The sequence below is a fragment of the Callospermophilus lateralis genome, chromosome 11 (assembly GCF_048772815.1).
Source record: "Callospermophilus lateralis isolate mCalLat2 chromosome 11, mCalLat2.hap1, whole genome shotgun sequence".
Lineage (NCBI taxonomy): Eukaryota > Metazoa > Chordata > Mammalia > Rodentia > Sciuridae > Callospermophilus > Callospermophilus lateralis.
In genome coordinates, this window is record NC_135315.1 from 5182141 (window position 1) to 5199651 (window position 17511).

The 17511-nt window shown below is 42.3% G+C and overlaps 1 protein-coding gene across 4 annotated transcripts in view; it reads left to right on the plus strand.

Moving 5' to 3' along the window:
* The window catches only part of Rnf157 (ring finger protein 157), a 65639-nt gene that overhangs the window by 23956 nt on the left and 24172 nt on the right, over nt 1-17511 (plus strand). For all 4 annotated transcript variants that reach the window (XM_076871758.2, XM_076871760.2, XM_076871761.2 and 1 more), the window contains exon 3: nt 15329-15417. In XM_076871758.2, the coding sequence (XP_076727873.2) occupies nt 15329-15417 (89 nt within the window). The remainder of the gene's footprint in view (nt 1-15328; nt 15418-17511) is intronic.

Here is a 17511-nt window from a genome sequence, read left to right on the forward strand (position 1 = left end):
GCTGAGCCACAACCCCAGCCCCCATCTTGCCCTTCTTTCTCTGACAATGGAGAAGGTCACAATCACAGGCAGCTTTGCCACTGATGAGCTTTGAGCATCAACTTCCTCAGTTACAAAGGTACCTTTCTTGCAGGAATATTTTAAGAACTCAAAAATTGATAACTATTATGATCTAATTAATGTTTTAGAAAGTTAACTCTAAAAATTACCCCACAGTCTAGAGAATGAATAAAAAAGACAGGAAATAAAGAGACCAGTTAGGAAGAAATTTATTTTAGCGAAGGAAGGAAAGACTTGACAGGCCTGAACTCCTGGGTGACAGCATTGGCCTGGCCTGGGTCAGACTGGGGAGTGGGGCAGTGTGCCTTGAAGGAAGGGCGTGGTGGGTGAGCCCGGTGAGGATTCCCTCTGGGAGGCACCATCCAGCCCTAGCCGGCTTGTTTCCTCTGGAGATCCTTTGTGCCCTGACCTGGGTGCCAGCTTCTGGGGCTACAGTCCAAGAACCCTGAGGCTGCCTGCCCTGTGGCCTGAAGCCCTGGCCGGTGGGTGGCTCCTTCCTTTGCGGTTGGTGGGGGAGAGACTGTCTTTTCTGCTTCCTCCTTCCTGTGTAGGCAGGCTGCAGTTGTTTCTGGCACGTGCTTTGGCAATATTGAGTAGAGTTTTGCTGTGCACCCCCCTTGGCCCAGCTGTTTTACTTCTCTGAGTCTCTTCTACAGAAATACTTTAAAGAGTATGAAGTAATTCCTATTTACAATATGTATTGTGGCATTACTTGTAGTAGTGAAAAACTACAAGATATCTATATGACCCTTATAGAGGAAAGGTCAAGAAATTATAATGCATCCATGCTATGAACCAAAATGAGGTGGGTCCGTGTCCCTTGAGATAAAGTGTGCCCATAACATCATTTACTGAGAAAAGCAAGTTGTAGTGTATGATGAAGAGTCTGATTCCGTTTCTTATAAAATAACAATAAATGAATATATGTGCACTTATTTATATACAGAGAGATTTATATTTATAGTTACATAAAAATACATGCAAGAATAGTGCATTTTAAACTGTTATAGCAGGAATATGGAGCACCTCAGGGAGCGGGTATTTCCTTCTTAAGTTCACATTCTTCAGTGTTATTCAAATTTTCTCCAGTAAGCATGTTTTTATTTTTAAATAAAAGCATTTCAATTTTCTTTAAAAATAGAGATGGGATATTTCTGAATGGAGGAAGGAAATAGGTCTAAGAGAATAAGTAGAAGTAGGAAAATTAAGGAAGTTCACAAAGTAATAGTTTTAATTTTTTAGTGATCCACAGGAAAGGTGGGGTCTGCTGAGTCAGGTTGGGTACGTACCAGGAAGTTGTTTGGGGACTTGTGGAAAATGAGGTAAGCCAGGAAAAGGAGAGGGGCCTGGAGCTTCATCTTGGCACTGAGGCACACTGGTCCGCCTTTAGAAACCCTGGATTCAGTATGGATGTGATTTGCTTTTAACCACCAGAAAGTAAGAGGAAACCCAGCCTAGAGAAGAACTGAGCTAGGGAATAAATTCACACTTTGTAAATGGCTTAGAGCTTTACAGAGAATGTCACTTGGACTTTTTAAAAATAGCATTCTTGACCTGGCATAGTAATGTACGCTGGTAATCCCTGCTACTTGGGAGGCTGAGGCAAGAGGATCATAAATTTGAGGCTAACCTCAGCAGCTTAGTGAGACCCTATCCCAAAATAAAAAATAAAAAGGCCTGGGGATGTAGCTCAGTGGAACAGCACCCCTGGGTTCAGTCCCTGATACCAAAATAATAGCTTCATTGAGAGATTCTTCTTGGGTTTCTCATAGTAGAGTTACCATCTTTCCCTTGGTAGTTAAGTATCTTAGAGAAAGATACTTTGAAACTTTTGCCTGGATTTTTTTTTTTTTTAATGCATGAAAACAAGTTTCTCCTTTGTTTCTTTAGCCAAAAATACTGAGGGGGCTAAGGCTGGTGAAGTAGGACCTGCATGTATTTGAGAAGTTGGACAGTGGTCATGATTTTACCTGACTGGTATAGAGACTTCAGGGTTTACTCTGTGGATTAAAGTGATAGAAAGGGGTTGCATTGTAATCTGAATTTATGAAAGGAAGCAAGTTCTGGGGATGATTGGAGAGCAGGGTGTGTTTTTAGTAGCTTGTAAACCTAGTTGGGTTGCTTCTTCTGTGTAAAAACTTCAAAACCAATTTTAATTATAAACAGTGTACTCACAGGAAGAAGAGAATGGGAGGAGGAAATAGTTTGTTTTGTTGTTGTTGGGTTTTGTTTTATTTTGTGGTGCTGTATATTGAACATGGGGACTGTGGCATGCTAGGCAAATACTCTACCACTGAGCAACACCACCAGTCTTCGTTGTTCTTAATATGGCTTCTGCGGTAGCTGAGAAGATTCTTTCGTAATCATTAGACTGTGCCTACTTTTGATCTTTTCCCCTCACTGTTATCAAATTGATTATCTTATTCATCCATTCATGTAACATTCTATTGAACACCTTTAGGCTCCAAGCTACTGTTAGATACCAGAGATACAAAAAACATAAAATGCAGTTCCTGCCACAAGGAGCTTATCCTAAAACTAGGAACAGTGAACACCCTGGAGGAGTGCTGTGCAGAGGCACCAAGACCCAACCAGGGGAGGCTGTGCTGTCCCAGAGGACCCATGGCCTGGGTGCAGGGCCCAATGGGTAGGAAGTGACAAGGCTGTCCAGCCAGGCATGCACAAGGACCAGGTACACCCTTCTGTGAGTTCTGTTTTGTCCTCTTTCTTCAGTTTTGCCACAGGTCACTGGCAGGACTAGTGCATCTTAGCTTAAGAAATATTAAGTACTAGATAAACTTAATAAATATTGCTCCACAAACTCAATCAAAAAACACTTGGGGGCTCAGTGGTAGAGCGCTTGCCTAGCACATATGAGGCACTGGGTTCAAACCTCAGCACCACATAAAAATGAAATAAAGATATTGTGTCCACCTACAACTAAAAAATAAATATTAAAAAAAAAAAAAAACACTTGGTGGCCTGTGTTTTTCAGTTATTCTGTGAGTGTTAATTTTGCTAGTCTCCCCTTAAGTCTGTGAGGCAAGTCCTGGAATTCTAGCCAGTCACCACGGGGCATGTGCTGTACTGTGCCGAGGATCTAGTGTTCACGTATTCATTCTACCAGGACCTGCCTCTGCCTTCCACCTGCGCAGGAGCAATTCCTCGGGATGGTACAAAGATGACTCCCTCCAACATAGATTTGTCCCTCCAGTTATCATCTCAAAGAGTAGATCATACACACACACACACACACACACGCACGCACGCACGCACACACACACACACACACCTGTGATGCAAAGGGAGAAGTGAAAAATAAGTGTGGATCTGGGTTTACAGAAGTGTGCAGAAAGGAACTTGGTTAAGTTCCACTGACTTGAAAAATGCCTCTATCAGCTTGAACTTTTGATTTGTTTAATGCACAGAGAACTGCTGTGGTGTTCATCAGATGAACTCTAAAGCATCTGGGTTGTAGGAATTTCCTCGAAATTTCTTTGAAACATACTGAAACCCAGGGTACACTCTCACCTCTGTTTCCTGTTGTCATTGTACGCCCCATCTTACGGGAAACTATACTTAGTGGTGTTGCATTTCAAAGAAAAATTTGGTTAACTTTTTCAGTTTGTAAAGAAAAACACAGTGGCCTTAAATTTTAATGAAACAGTTCTACCAAAGTCTGCAAAAGCCAAGACTTGCAGGTCAGATAGCATAACAACTGGCTACATCAAGAGCATCCCCGAGTGGCACACTTGCTCATTGCCTGATGTTGTCTCACCAGGCTTTGATCAAGTAAAACAGTAGCTCTGACTACTGCAGGAAGCAACCAGACCTGCTTATCTTTAGCAGGTAGCACTGATAAACGTGTGAAGGTGTGCTGAAGGTTGGTATAGTTACACTGTAGAGAGTATCCTGAGCCACATTTTCCACTTGCTGAAATTTTTAGTGCTGATAACATGGGAGGTTTAGGTTCTCTGCTAATACATATGTTAAAATATTTTTAAGAGAGGGAGAGCAAGCAATCAACCTAGGCACTCAATAGAAGTAACATGCCAGCAGGCAGCACTCTCAGCTGACAGGGCTGTCACACCCTGTGGCAGGTAAAGCAGGTAAGCCGCTGTCTCCCAGTCCTGACCACCTCTGTGCTGGTCTCTGATGCCCGCTGGCAGTCCCTCTTCTTCAGGGCTGGCCACTTCCCTCAGTCTACCTATGCCCATGACCCCGGTCCCAGCAAGGCCTCCTGCCTGGGCAGAGGCTGGGATTGTTGCCTCCTCCAGGGGGTTGTGTGCATGTGTGTGCTTGTGTCCATCCCCACAAATGCTGAAGCAGCCGGTTGACCCTGCCAGAAGTCAGTCCCAGCTAAAGAGGACCCCAGCCCTTCCCCTTCGTCCCCTTCCCCTTTGTCCTCTTGTAACTTTTGAATTCTGGAGCTGACTTCTCTTTATACACTATTAACCCAGCATAACAGAACCTTGGTAAGAATGGCCAGGCTGAGAGCTACAACTTAGAACCTGGACTGCTGACCTGCTGACCATCTTGCTTGTTTAAATCTGAAATGTGTCATGTTTTAGTCTCAGAAAGCTTATGGCTAAGGATGAGGTGCCTATTTATTCTCAATGAACTAAAATCACTCTGATAAATAAGACCTGAAAGATAATCATAAGTCCAGGGACTTTTTTTTTTTTTTTTTTGTACTGGATTGAACCCAGCAGTATTCAACACTGAGCCACATCCCCAGCCCTTTCTATTTTTTATTTTGAGACAGGGTCTTAATAAATTGCCCAGGCTGGCCTCAAACTTGTGGTCTTCCTACATCAGCCTCCCAAGTCTCTGGGATTGCAGGGGTGTGTCCAGGGTGTTAGTGGGAATCAGTAACAACAGGCAGAACCATAAAGAGAAGGTTGCTGAGAATGGGAGAATGGGGGCGTTGAAGGATGGGGCTCAAGGAGTAGAGATTCACAAGGACAGCATGAGGGAGGACATAGATGACAGGCACAGAGAGATGCAGAGCTCAGGAAGGAGGCTGTGGGAGGGATAAGGTAGAACACAGGATGAGGGGAAAGCCAGTGCCCTGATGGTCCTCACAGCTGCGCGCTGAACATGATGTCTTGTGGGTGTTTGCATTTTGTCTCTGAGTCTCACTGTCTTCAACCCAACAATTCTAGGCACTGGATTTTTGTATATACAGTATTTAAATGAACTTTAAACTTACAAGCCAAAAAAATCAGTTCAATTGTTTCATCTAATCACAGCTACCCACTGCTGGTGAGGGGTGACTGAAGAATCATCAGAGCTTTCAGAACTTTTAGAAGCTTAGCAGGACAAAATGGAGCCCCTGCCACCTTGTAAATTAGCACAGAATGAATTTTTCCTTCAGGGTTTCCACAGGTCTTTGTATTAATAACATAGAAATTAAAACTATCAAGTCATATGCTGTGGCTTTTTATTTTATACAATTTGTTCTAATTAAATAAGGCTTCCATATTTTAGGATGATGTATGGACAAAAATAAAATGTTTTTAGGGTTACTGATTGAGTTGAGGGTTTCTTCCTAAGGTCATATCTGCAAATCTATAGTGTCCAAAGTCCAATCTCTGGATTCTGTATGATTGGCTAATAAACTATTTCTGTATTTCATATTACACTCTTTATCTCAAGCCAGAGCTGAGACTTATAACCTAGTAGACTTCAGAGAAGATTTTCCTTCCAGGAACAAGGGAAGGAAATTTGACAACTCCTGTAATTAATCCTGGATCTTACATAGATGGTTTTAGAGTCAGTATATTTCATTAGGACATACAATGATAGCTTGGAGGTTTTCAACTTGAAGACCAGTTTATAGGTTTATTTGTTTTTATGGAACTGGAGATTGAACCCAGGGCCTCATGCATGCCAGACAAGCTCTCTACCACTGAGCTACATCTCCAGCCCCAGTTTTTACTTTTTGTGTTTGTAATGAATGGGAGGTGGGGAAGATTTTGGTCCTCTTGCCCTTGTCAGTAATTGGGCAAGAGGAAATACCTCTGTTTTATATATATATTTTAGTTGTAGATGGACACAACACAATGCCTTTATTTTTATGTGGTGCTGAGCATCGAACCTGGGTCCCGCCTGTGCTAGACCAGTGCTCTATCGCTGAGCCACAATCCCAGCCTACCTCTGTTTTAAAATACCTGGAAAACCAACATTGGAGGCATTAGAACATTCTAATGCTTATTTTTTTGGGGGGGAAATTTTATATACATATATATTTATGATGTCATGTATTTTTAAATATCTGTTTCGGCTGATACTGGTGCCTGCCTCTCCAAACAACGTTTAAAAACAGTATCAGGCATCTCAATATCTCTTGCTTGAAAGTTGATTCTTATTTGTGAACTGGGCTAGAGAAAGGGCTGGTCTGAAAGGGATGGTTCTGATCATTTGTCATTATTTGTCAGTTGCTACAGGGGAGAGATGGCCATGGGGCTTTACTGAAAGCTCTGCTCTTCCCATTACCTGCATCTGAGATGAGCTGGTCCTTCTCCTCTGAAAGCAGGTGTCTTCAGGAGCATAGTGTGATTTCTGAAGCACACTGTGGCAGTCGGAGGTGTGAAAAGGGAAGCCATCCTGCCACAGGGCCTAGAAGGCAAGTAGGTTTCATTTGTCACCTAAGTAGCGCACGCGCTGTGTACATGTGCTTGGTGTCAGAGTGGTGTTGAGCGTCTTAGTAATCCCAAGCCATGAGTTGAGACCCAGACCCTAAGAAGAGAGAGAAAATAGGTCTGTGATAGTCACTAGCCAAAATCTGTATAGTTTTATAATGTGTGTTTTGCTCTGAGGTAGATTGTTGGCACTCTTGTCCTATTAGGGTGAACAAAGAGAATTGCTTGATTGGGCAATTGCTTAAGGTAATTACTTAAATATTTTGGAAAAGGTCAACATTAAGTGTGATGTCACATAGCCATGACATTGCTCTTGTCTACTTCCTGCCAGGAGACCTTGCAAAATATTTGAGAGACTATAAATAGACAGCTTTCCTGGATGGATTTCTTTGATAGCCAAGTCTGAATACAAAGCGTATTTGTGTTCAAGGTCATCTTGTGACACCCTCTTGGTGTCTCTTTCACGTCTTTGACTTGGGTGAAAAGAATGTCTTACATCTTCTCAGCTTTATGCTTACCAGTCCCACTGAACTGTGATTGACTTCCCACCAGGACAGAAAATGAGTGCCAAAGGGATTGCTTCAGCTGATACACAGACCATGTCATTCTGGTCCACCTCAGGCTCCTCAGACTGTCTCAGTGCTGCAGCTGGCTGAACAGGCAAATTTGTACTCAGTTCACAGCTTTCAAGCAGAGACTCACTGGTCTGCCCTGACAGAGACCTGAGAAAATGTTCTAAACATCACCAGTCTAAAAATAGCCACTGGTAAGCTTTGGACACACTAATATGGTGAGAGAGGAGAAGTAGAGGGAACAGAGCAGTAACCAAGCATCAAATAGGAATGAAACAGTATTTAAATGTAAAAACCCTAAAAACTATTTTTAAAAGAGTGTAAGTAACCCAGTGTGGTGGTGCATGCCTTCAATTCCAGTGTCTCGGGACGCTGAGGCAGGAAGATTGGGAGTTCAAAGCCAGCCTCAGCAACTTCGTGAGGCCCTAAGCAACTTAACGAGACCCTGTTTCTAAATAAAATATGAAAAAGGGGATATGTCTCAGTGGTTAAATGCCTCTGGGTTCAATCCCTGGTACAAAAAAAAAAAAAAAAAAGAAGAAAGAAAGAAAGGTGTATGTAGTGCCATAATGAGTTATTATTATGCCCTTTGATGTTGATTTCCATAGTAACCATTATTTAATTTTTTGGCACAAATTATTACATTATTTCTAGAGTTACCCATCGTGCTAATTTTTTAATTTTTATTTTTTAGTTTTTAGGTGAACACAATATATTTTGTTTCTATGTGGTGCTGAGAAACGAACTCAGTGCCTCATGCATGCTAGGCAAGCGCGCTACCACTTGAGCTACATCCCCAGCCCCCGTGCTAATTATTTTTAATAATGCTGCCCAGTGCATGAAATGAATACTTTCTACTTTAATTACAAGTTGTCTAAAATGATTTTCTTTCCCTTTGGGAGCAGATTTTGGGCATTTTGTTCTTTTATTTTAGCCTAAGTAAAGAATGAATGAATGAATGAATGAATGAATGAATGGCAGAGAAGGGAAAGTTTTTCCTGTAGAATCACAATTACAGGAAAGATGGAAATAGAAAGTCACCAGTAGACAAACACCTCATTAATCATTGTTATAGGCAAGAATTGTCAATGAATGATAAATTCACTTGTGCCCAGTTGGCCCAAGTATGCTGATGAACTGGGCATGGTGGTACATTTCTGTAATCTTAGCAACTCTGGAGGCTGAGGCAGGAGGATCACAAGTCTGATGCCACTTTGGCAAACAACAATTATAACCACAATTTAAAAGGGCTGGGATGTAGTGGTTGAATGCCCCTGGGTTTGATCCCCAGTACCGCAAAAAATATAAAAATACAAGTATGCTAATAAATATTTGCATAGTCTCAAAATTTCTTCCTATAAGACACTTATTAATTGTAGAATGCAAAATACTAAGTTTCTGGCCCTCACCATCTTAACCAGGTGGTCAAAGTTCCTGGAATGGTGAAGAAAGCACCCGTCTGTGGGATTCTTGCCAAACATGCGTGAGCTGGTCTATTGTGTGAGAATATCAGGCAAATCTAGAATGAGAGAGATTCCACAAAACAGGTGTTCAACACATCAAGATTATTTCAAACAAACAAAGTAAAACTGTCACTGACTGGAAGAGACCGTAAAAAGACATGGCGATTAATGCATTGTGCAGATTTATTAAACAAGAAGTTTGGAAGTTGATTGGAAAGATCACCTTAAGAAGATAAAGAGAGAGCTTTTAATATTTCAGCCTCCCAGGTGGCTGGGACTACAAGTGTACACCAAAATGAGTACTAGCACATTGTTATTGTTGTTGTTTTAATTTTTTGTAGTTATAGATGGACAGAATACCTTTATTTGTATATTTTTATGTGGTGCTGAGGATCGAACCCAGTGCCTCACACATGTTAGGCAAGCGCTCTACCACTGAGCCACAACCCCAGCCCAAAAATTATGTACTTTTTAAGAAGATTTTTATTGGCAATGGAGTACAGTACGCTTATATCTTATGCAACATGAGAATATTTTCTTTTTTTTAATTATCTTTTTAGTTGTAGGTGGACGTGATACCTTTATTTTATTTATATGGTGCTGAGGATGGAACCCAGGGCCTCACATATGCAAGACGAGCGTTCTATCACTGAGCCCCAACCCCAGCCCATGAGCATATTTTCTTTTTTTTTTTTTTTAATATTTATTTTTCAGTTATCCGCGGGCATAATATCTCTGTTTGTATGTGGTGCTGAGGATCGAACCCGGGCCGCACACATGCCAGGCGAGCGCGCTACCACTTGAGCCACATCCCCAGCCCTTATGAGCATATTTTCTATGACAAAAATGTGAGTACAAATTTAGGGATAGCTTATCAAGATATGTGAAATCAGTGCAGTAAAAATCTTGAGAACATATGGTTGACATTTCCATACACACATTTGTTCAGTGTGTGCCTCATCTGCACTCCTCCCTTCAGAGGGTTCAGACTGGCAGTCCCATCTTTGGACACCAGATGGCGCTCTGCCAATGGGAGGGAGGTGCTACTTAAAAGGAAGTAGGATCTCCAGGATAGATGGCCAGAGGAGCTGGTTTAGCAGACACAGCCTGATGGGCAGACCCCGGGGGCTCACTTCACCAAGTCTTCTGGTTGAGCCAGGACTATGCTTCTAAGGTATTTGGGGTATTGAAATACCCCAAATGCCTTAGAAGGTATCTCACAGGCAGAAGGATTTTGTCATGCTGTTCTTTAAGAAAGCCTTTCTCTGTGTAGAACTCAGATGCTCCTGTTAAAATTTTCAAAAAAAAAGTGTGGCAAGAGCTGTGCTTCTGTGTGCAGTGCTGTCTAAGTGTGAGGATGTAGTCAGGAGCTTTGACGAGCTTCCAGAGCCCGAACAGCAAGTGGCATTGTGCAGTGATGACACAACTTACACACTCCCTGCACCCTCCTCAGGTTCCTAGGATGGGGTGGCCAAGGCAGCCTGCAGATGTTTCCTGCAGAACTCAGGCAGCTGCAGGAGTCAGAGCAAGACTATTGCAGTCAGACACACCTGGATTGAGATCATGGTTCTGCTGCTCATTAGCCCTGAGGCCTTGGACAATTACACAGATCTTTGGATTCTGCTTCTTTACCTGCAAAATGGCCAACTTCCTCCTATGTCTTTCTGCAGGGGCTTACAGCTGGTGGGATATCTCTTCATGTTAAGAGCAAAGTAAGAGTGTATCTTGCCAGGTACAGTTGCACCTGTAATCCTAGCAGCTCAGGAGGCTGAAGCAGGAGGATCACAAGTTCAAAGCCAGCCTCAGCAATTTAGCGAGGCCCTAAGTAACTCAATGAAACCCTGCTTATAAATAAAATATTAAAAAGGGTTGAGGATGTAGCTCACTGGTTAAGCACCCCAGGTTCAATCCCTGGTACCAAAAGAAAAAAAAAAGAGTATATCTGCCATGAGACTTCATGGCAGATGTGGTTGTACGATAATGTGGAAATGAATGTCCTTAATGCCATTGTACCATGTGCTTGAAAATAATGAGATGGTGGATTTCATGTTTTGTGTGTTTACTATGATTTAAAGTAAGATAGGGCATAGCAAGGAACTTTAGAGTGATGCCTGGCACTTCATGGCTGCTCAGTTAAATGTTTCCTCATGTTCATTCTTTTTTTTGTAGCACGTGCAAGTTACTCAAATTTTACCCCATTAAGAGGGTTTTCAGGGGCTGTGGATGTGGCTCAAGCGGTAGCGCGCTCGCCTGGCATGCGTGCGGCCCGGGTTCGATCCTCAGCACCACATACAAAGATGTTGTGTCCGCCGAGAACTAAAATAAACATTTAAAAAATTCTCTCTCTCTCTCTCTTTCTCTCTTTAAAAAAAAAAAAAAAAAAGAGGGTTTTCATTTGCTGGAATTTTCTGGTTAAATGAATAGATTAGGGGCATCTGGGTCTCACTTCTCTGTTACCTATAAGGTTTGGCTCACAAATTCTTGAAGAGACTAAATTTCTTTATTTTTTCATTAATCTTTTTTTTAATATTTTTTAGTTATAGATGGATGCAATGTCTTTATTTTGTTAATTTATTTCTATGTGGTGCTGAGGATCGAACCCAGTGCCTCACATGTTCGAGGCAGGCACTCTGCCACTGAGCCCCAGCCCCTCATTAATCTTAATATGAAACCTGTTTTCATTATGAAAAACCTCATTTAGGGATTTTTCAAAAGTCTATTAAGAGTTTACTTATTCTGGGTGTGGTGGTGCATGCCTATAATCCCAGCAACTTGGGAGGCTGAGGCAAGAGGGTGGAAAGTTTAAGAATAGCCTGGACTACTTAGCAAGACCCCTTCTTGAAATAAGAAATAAAAAGGACTGGGGCCAGGTGCTGTGGCACACATCTATAATCCCAGTGGCTCAAGAGGCTGAGACAGGAGGATCATGAGTTCAAAGCCAGCCTCAGCAATGGCAAGGCGCTAAGCAACTCAGTGAGACCCTGTCTCTAAATAAAATACAAAATAGGGCTATAGATATGGCTTAATGGTCGAGTGCCCCTGAGTTTAATCCCCGGAACAACCTCCCACCCCTTCCAAAAAAAAAAAACAGGAAAGTAATCGCAGCCCTGGACGTAGACTGAGAAGAGCATTACTTCAGGAATGTTCTGGACCTAGATGGGTTCTGAGCTTCGATCTTCTCAGTCCCAAGAAGACAGTGTTGGCTTCCTTTTACCCTTACGTGCTAGTGTAAGAATGGAGCCTCTGGGTTCAGTGGAAGTAGGATGCTTCTTTTGCCGTAAGTATAGCAAAAGAACAATGGTGTGTGTGTTAAGGGAATATTGGAGACAAGCAAAAAAGCTTCACCAGCTGTTTTTGTTTGTTTGGTGCTGTGCTTGGAACCCCGGCCTCCTGCATGCCATGCAAGGTCTCTAGCACTGAGCTGCACCCCAACCCTGGTCAATTTTTAAAGGAAGATGACTGAGAAGCAAAGAGAATAATGGTGGCTTGAATTGGAAGAGAGGAAGGGGAGTTGACTTTAATAGCAGAAAAACACTTCCTTCGGTTCACCTCTTATTCTTACGTTCCTCCACTCTGTCAGATTCCGTTTATCCTTCAAGACCCCAGTTTAGAGCCAGGAGCAGTGGTGCATATTTGCAATTCCAGAGACCAGGAGGCTGAGGCGGAGGATCCCCAGCTTGAGGCCAGCCTCAACAACTAGCAAAAACCTGTCTCAAAAAAAAAAAAAAAAAGGGCTGGTGATATAGCTTAATGGTAGAATGTCCCTGGGTTCAAGCTCCAATACTGCCCCCCCCAAAAAAAAAGTCCAAATCAAATACCATCTCCTCCAAGATGCCTTCCAGGATATCTGGCCAGAGAGATTGCTTCCTTAATTTTTGCCTCTTCTGTAACATTTCTCAGATACTGCCATTCCTCATGTAGCTGTATCATCTGCCTTTGAATGAAACTTCTAGAAAGCTCTTAACCTTTTCCGCTTTGAGTCTCTCCTTACAGTTTATACTGATGTCATGTGTAAATGAAAGGCCTCCAAAGCTTAGCAGCTGGTAGTAGGAGCCCATGGACAAGATGAGGTTCTCCTGAGCAGGTTTCCATCTATTTCCTTGTATGTCTGTATGGGGGAGCTCAACTGTAGGGATGGACTGATTAGCAGTCCTGCTGATTATCCCTGTCCTTGAATAACTTGTGTTTCCTTGCCGTAATTATCATCAAATGAGTGAAGTGGAGGCTGAGAGAACTGGGGCCTTTCTTTCCTTTCTTTTTCTTTTCAGGGGGCACAGAGGAAAAAGAGTGAAGAATAAGAGAAAGACCCATCTTTTTTTTTTTCTAACTCAGATAGGATTTATGGATAACTCCTAAGTACCTGCACAAATGAAGTGATTAACTTTGCTACTCCAGAAAAAAATTTTAATCCTGAAGTCATTTATTTTGGCTTTAGAATAGGCTAGCATTTGTGTCAGATTTTCCTGCCTAATTACTTTTTGCTTAAGCTTATTTTAAAATTGTTTTAAATTCCTTCAGTATGACAGCCTGGGAAGTGGGGGTGGAGAAACAGGCCCCAGTGGGAACTGGACCAGAATTCCCATTTTCCTACTTCAAAGCCTCTTGTTGCCCTGCTCAGAGGAGTCAGCTCTGTGTGGAACAATTTGGCAAAATGTTCTTTAAAGCCTTAAAAATATGCTTACTCTTTGATCCAGTAATTCCTCTTCTAGGAATTTATCCCAAGGAAATAATCACACAAATACGCAGAGTGTGGGGACAAGGATGTTCTCCACAGCATCCACATCAGCAAAGAAGTCGGAGCAGCTTCAGTCGCTGAGTGCTATGGGTGATGGATAAAGTGCCACTCTCCCTGTGTCGCACAACTGCACACTCAGAGAGAGAGGCAGGCCTACGCCTCTTGAAGCAGTCCTGATGTGGGGTGGGGGTTGGGGGTGAGGCCTTAGGGAAACATGTGCTGGTGTTACTAAGTGGAGAAATGATAACTGGTTTCCACTTTTATGTCTTTTCAAGTTTTCTGGTTGAATATGTAATGTTTTGTCATTAGAAAAAGCAACTGTCATCTTTTAAAGAATGCATGTTTAATGTGTCAATGAAAAAGTTTAAAAAAAAATCTATATAATGCCCACAGAGTGGCCAATCAATGCAAATTATTTAGATTGGATGTGGTTGGGGTTTTTTGTTTTCTGTTTTCTGTACTGGGGATTGAACTTGAGGCCTCACACTTGCTAGGCAAATGCTCTACTACTGAGCTAACTTAAGGGTCACATTCATGCATATGAATTATCAGCAATTACACTGAATACATAAAGTCACATGGGCCTTAGTTAAATTATGTTTCCAAAGAAAAACTCCATTCAGTTGATGTCTGTAAAGGCACAATTAGATTATAACCTAGGTATCCTGTTTTCTGATCCCAGCACTGTGGAGATAGACTCTTCTTGAGCTAGGAGAACCACAGTTTTACAAAGCCACAATGACCGGTAGGTTTTCTCTAAATTACAGTCGTGTGCTGCAAAATGATATTACAGTCAAGGAAGGATCAAATATACAATGGTCATCTCATAAGATTGTATTACCTGATGACATCCTCACAATCAGCTTGTACAAGTTCACCCTGATGTTCCTAGGAAGACAAATTCACTAGGAATGTGTTTCTCGGAGTGCATTCCTATCATTAAGTGATACATGAGTGTATGTGTAAAAAAAAACCTGTGTTATCCAAACCCCATTATAGGACTACTGAGGACCTTTTAAACCTTTTTTTTTTTTTTTAATTTATGGTACTAGTGATTGAATCCAGGGCCTCAAGTATGCTAAGCAAGCTGTGCACCACTGAGCTACATCCCCAGCCCCCTAATCATTTTTGCTCTACTGAAGCCAATTACAAGTGAAAAATTTTACATTCTCCTCTCTTTAACTTTTCATTATTATAAACTCAGAGCTCTAAATCCAAAGGTCCAAGTGGGGGAAGAGTTAGAAAGTGTGTGGTACATGATGATGACAACCATAAACCTACAATGACCCCAAATAACTCTGGGCCACATGTTAAAGAACTCTGCTTTATATGATCAGCTGCAGGGACACATAGTCATGACTGTCTGCAAGCCTCAGCTCTGCCCACGATGGGATTCTCTTTATTTGCAGCCCCTAAATTCCTGGGATACCATGTGGCCTCCCTGAAGGAAAGGGCTTGTGGGTCTGGTTCCCTGTTGCCTAAGGTCATGTGGAAAAGCCTTTTGTGATTAACTCAGCCACCTTGTGTCTTTTGGTATTTGGAATTTCAGTAGGAGTTTTTGATTAGTTCTCTATGTTTTGGGTGCTGACTCAAATAATCTTTCATATAATGGAAAAAACAGATATGTCTCTCTCTTTTGATGCCCATTAAATCTCTGTTCTCCCTGTAGCTGCGACCTTAAACGAATTAATTGACTCAATATGTCACAGTCCCAGTCTCCTTGCTTATTAAGAGTGGCCCTTGCTCTCTCACCTTGTGGGACTGTTTTTGACCAGCTGTATAGCCCTGTCCCACCAAGGGACAGTCATGGATCTTTATAGACATGCTGCCTTCCCTACTCTGTTTCTGACACAGTTCCCGTATGCCGCCCCACCTCCCCAAGAGCCCGTGAAGACTCTGAGAAGCCTGATCAACATCCGAAAGGACACTCTGAGACTCGTCAAGTAAGTTCTCCAGTTCCAGGTACCTCCTCCTTGAGAACAGTGGACTCGCTATGGTCTCCAGGGTACTAGCTGCTGGGCACTGCTTCCGATCCTCAGAAATCATACACCAATCTTTGGGAAGAACTTTCCCTTTCTTAGAGAAGGTCAATATTTCCCCAATTTTGTGGATTTAAATTAAAAAAGGAAGAAGAATTGTTGAACTCAAAGGGGACTCTTACATTCCAACAAGTCTATGTAATAATGAGATGTTTGATCTTGGAATATAAAATTCTTGTTTTATTTTATTGCTTGTGCCTTTCCTGCAAGGAATCCATGGTGCCCTAGGTTGGTTGGTTAGTCCTCCTCATCAGTTTTCACTGTCATGTGCCTTCTTGCCATGCTGAATGCGTAATTCTTAATCTGATGCTGCACTCCTATAGTATATTCCCTATGGCTCTCTGGTTTCCTGGGGTGACAGATCTGATTAGGGAAAATCAGAGGTCCCAAATTTCTCTGAATAAAGCAAGAAAGATGGCTCTGAGTCCATTTTAGGCTTATATAGTCAGCCTTATTTTCTAAAATTTATTTTTTAGTTGTAGTTGGACACAATACCTTTATGTCACTTATTTAATTTAAAAAAATTTTTTTTTAATATTTATTTTTCAGTTATCGGCGAACACAACATCTTTGTTTGCATGTGGTGCTGAGGATCGAACCCGGGCCGCATGCATTCCAGGCGAGCGCGCTACTGCTTGAGCCACATCCCCAGCCCTCACTTATTTATTTCTACGTGGTGCTGAGGATCAAACCCAGGGTCTCGCACATGCAAGATGAGCTCTCTACCGCTGAGCTCCAGCCCTGTATAGTCAGCCTTATTAGCATTAAGAAGTTTCTTCCGATAATTGTTCATATAACAGCTTTATTGAGATATGATTTATGTACCATACAGTTCACCCATTCAAAATATACAATTCAGTGGTTTAAGTATGCTTAGAGTTGTGAGTCATCATCAGTAATTTTAGAAAATTTTTATCATAAAACCCAGAGAGAAACCCCACGTCCATCATTCAGCACTTCCCATTTCCTCTAAATCCCTCTCCCAGTCCTCAGTAACCACTTATCTATTTTCTGCCTGTCTCTGTCTCTGTCTCATTTATTTATTGTGATATTGAGGCTTGAACCCAGGGCCTCACATTGCTAAGCAAGCACTCTTTCACTGAGCTATGTCCCCAGCCCTTTTGGTTTTATTCTGAGACGGGGTCTCTGTGTTGCCTAGGCTGGCCTCCGCCTTGCAGTCCCCCAGTCTAGACCTCTGGAGTTGCTGGAGTTAAGTGCACCACTTGCAGCTGTGCTTCTCTCTGCCTCTGGGGTCAACTCTGGGGAGGAGGGAGCCCAGGAGACACTTGGCTGCAGAATAGCCCGCCAACACAAGAGCTTCCAGCAGCCTGAGCTGGGGCTGTGCCTTGAGAGGCTGCAGCCTCCAGCCATTCCAACCACTCTGTCCTCATCACACGTGGCTTGTTCACACATTTGATGGAGGTAGGTTTAAGAGCCTGAGCCATCGTGAGGTCCTGGCTGCAGCTGCAGAACAAAGTGAAGAGGCTGCGATGTGCTGCAAGAATTGGCCCTGGAAGCAGATTTCTGCTGGGCTTCCCAGCTCCACCGACATCCACTGAAATCAGTTTCTGAGCTTCAGGTTTTTTATCAATAAAAGAGGTCACTTTTTCAACCTCACCTTTCATGACAGCTGTCAAAACTAGATGAGATAACACAAGGGGAAACACTTGGTGTTCCATTTTGGGGTGATTTGGGGACTTTTGTTTTGTTCCCTACCCATGTTTGTTTGTTTGTTGCAGTCCTGCTAGGTGTGCTTTCTTCCATGGAGCTACATTCTCAGCTCTTGTTTTTCTGAGATTATTAGAATAGAGAAAATTCTATTTCTTCCCATTTCCAGGGAAAGATGAGGACTTAGCGACAACTTTTTGCTTGCTTTCTAAACCCTAACGTATGATAATAAAAGTGTTTGTAAAGAGCATGAGTCACAGAATTGTGAGGATGGGAAAGGAACATGGACAAAACTTTAGAATGGAATCATATGGTGAATGCCTAATAACT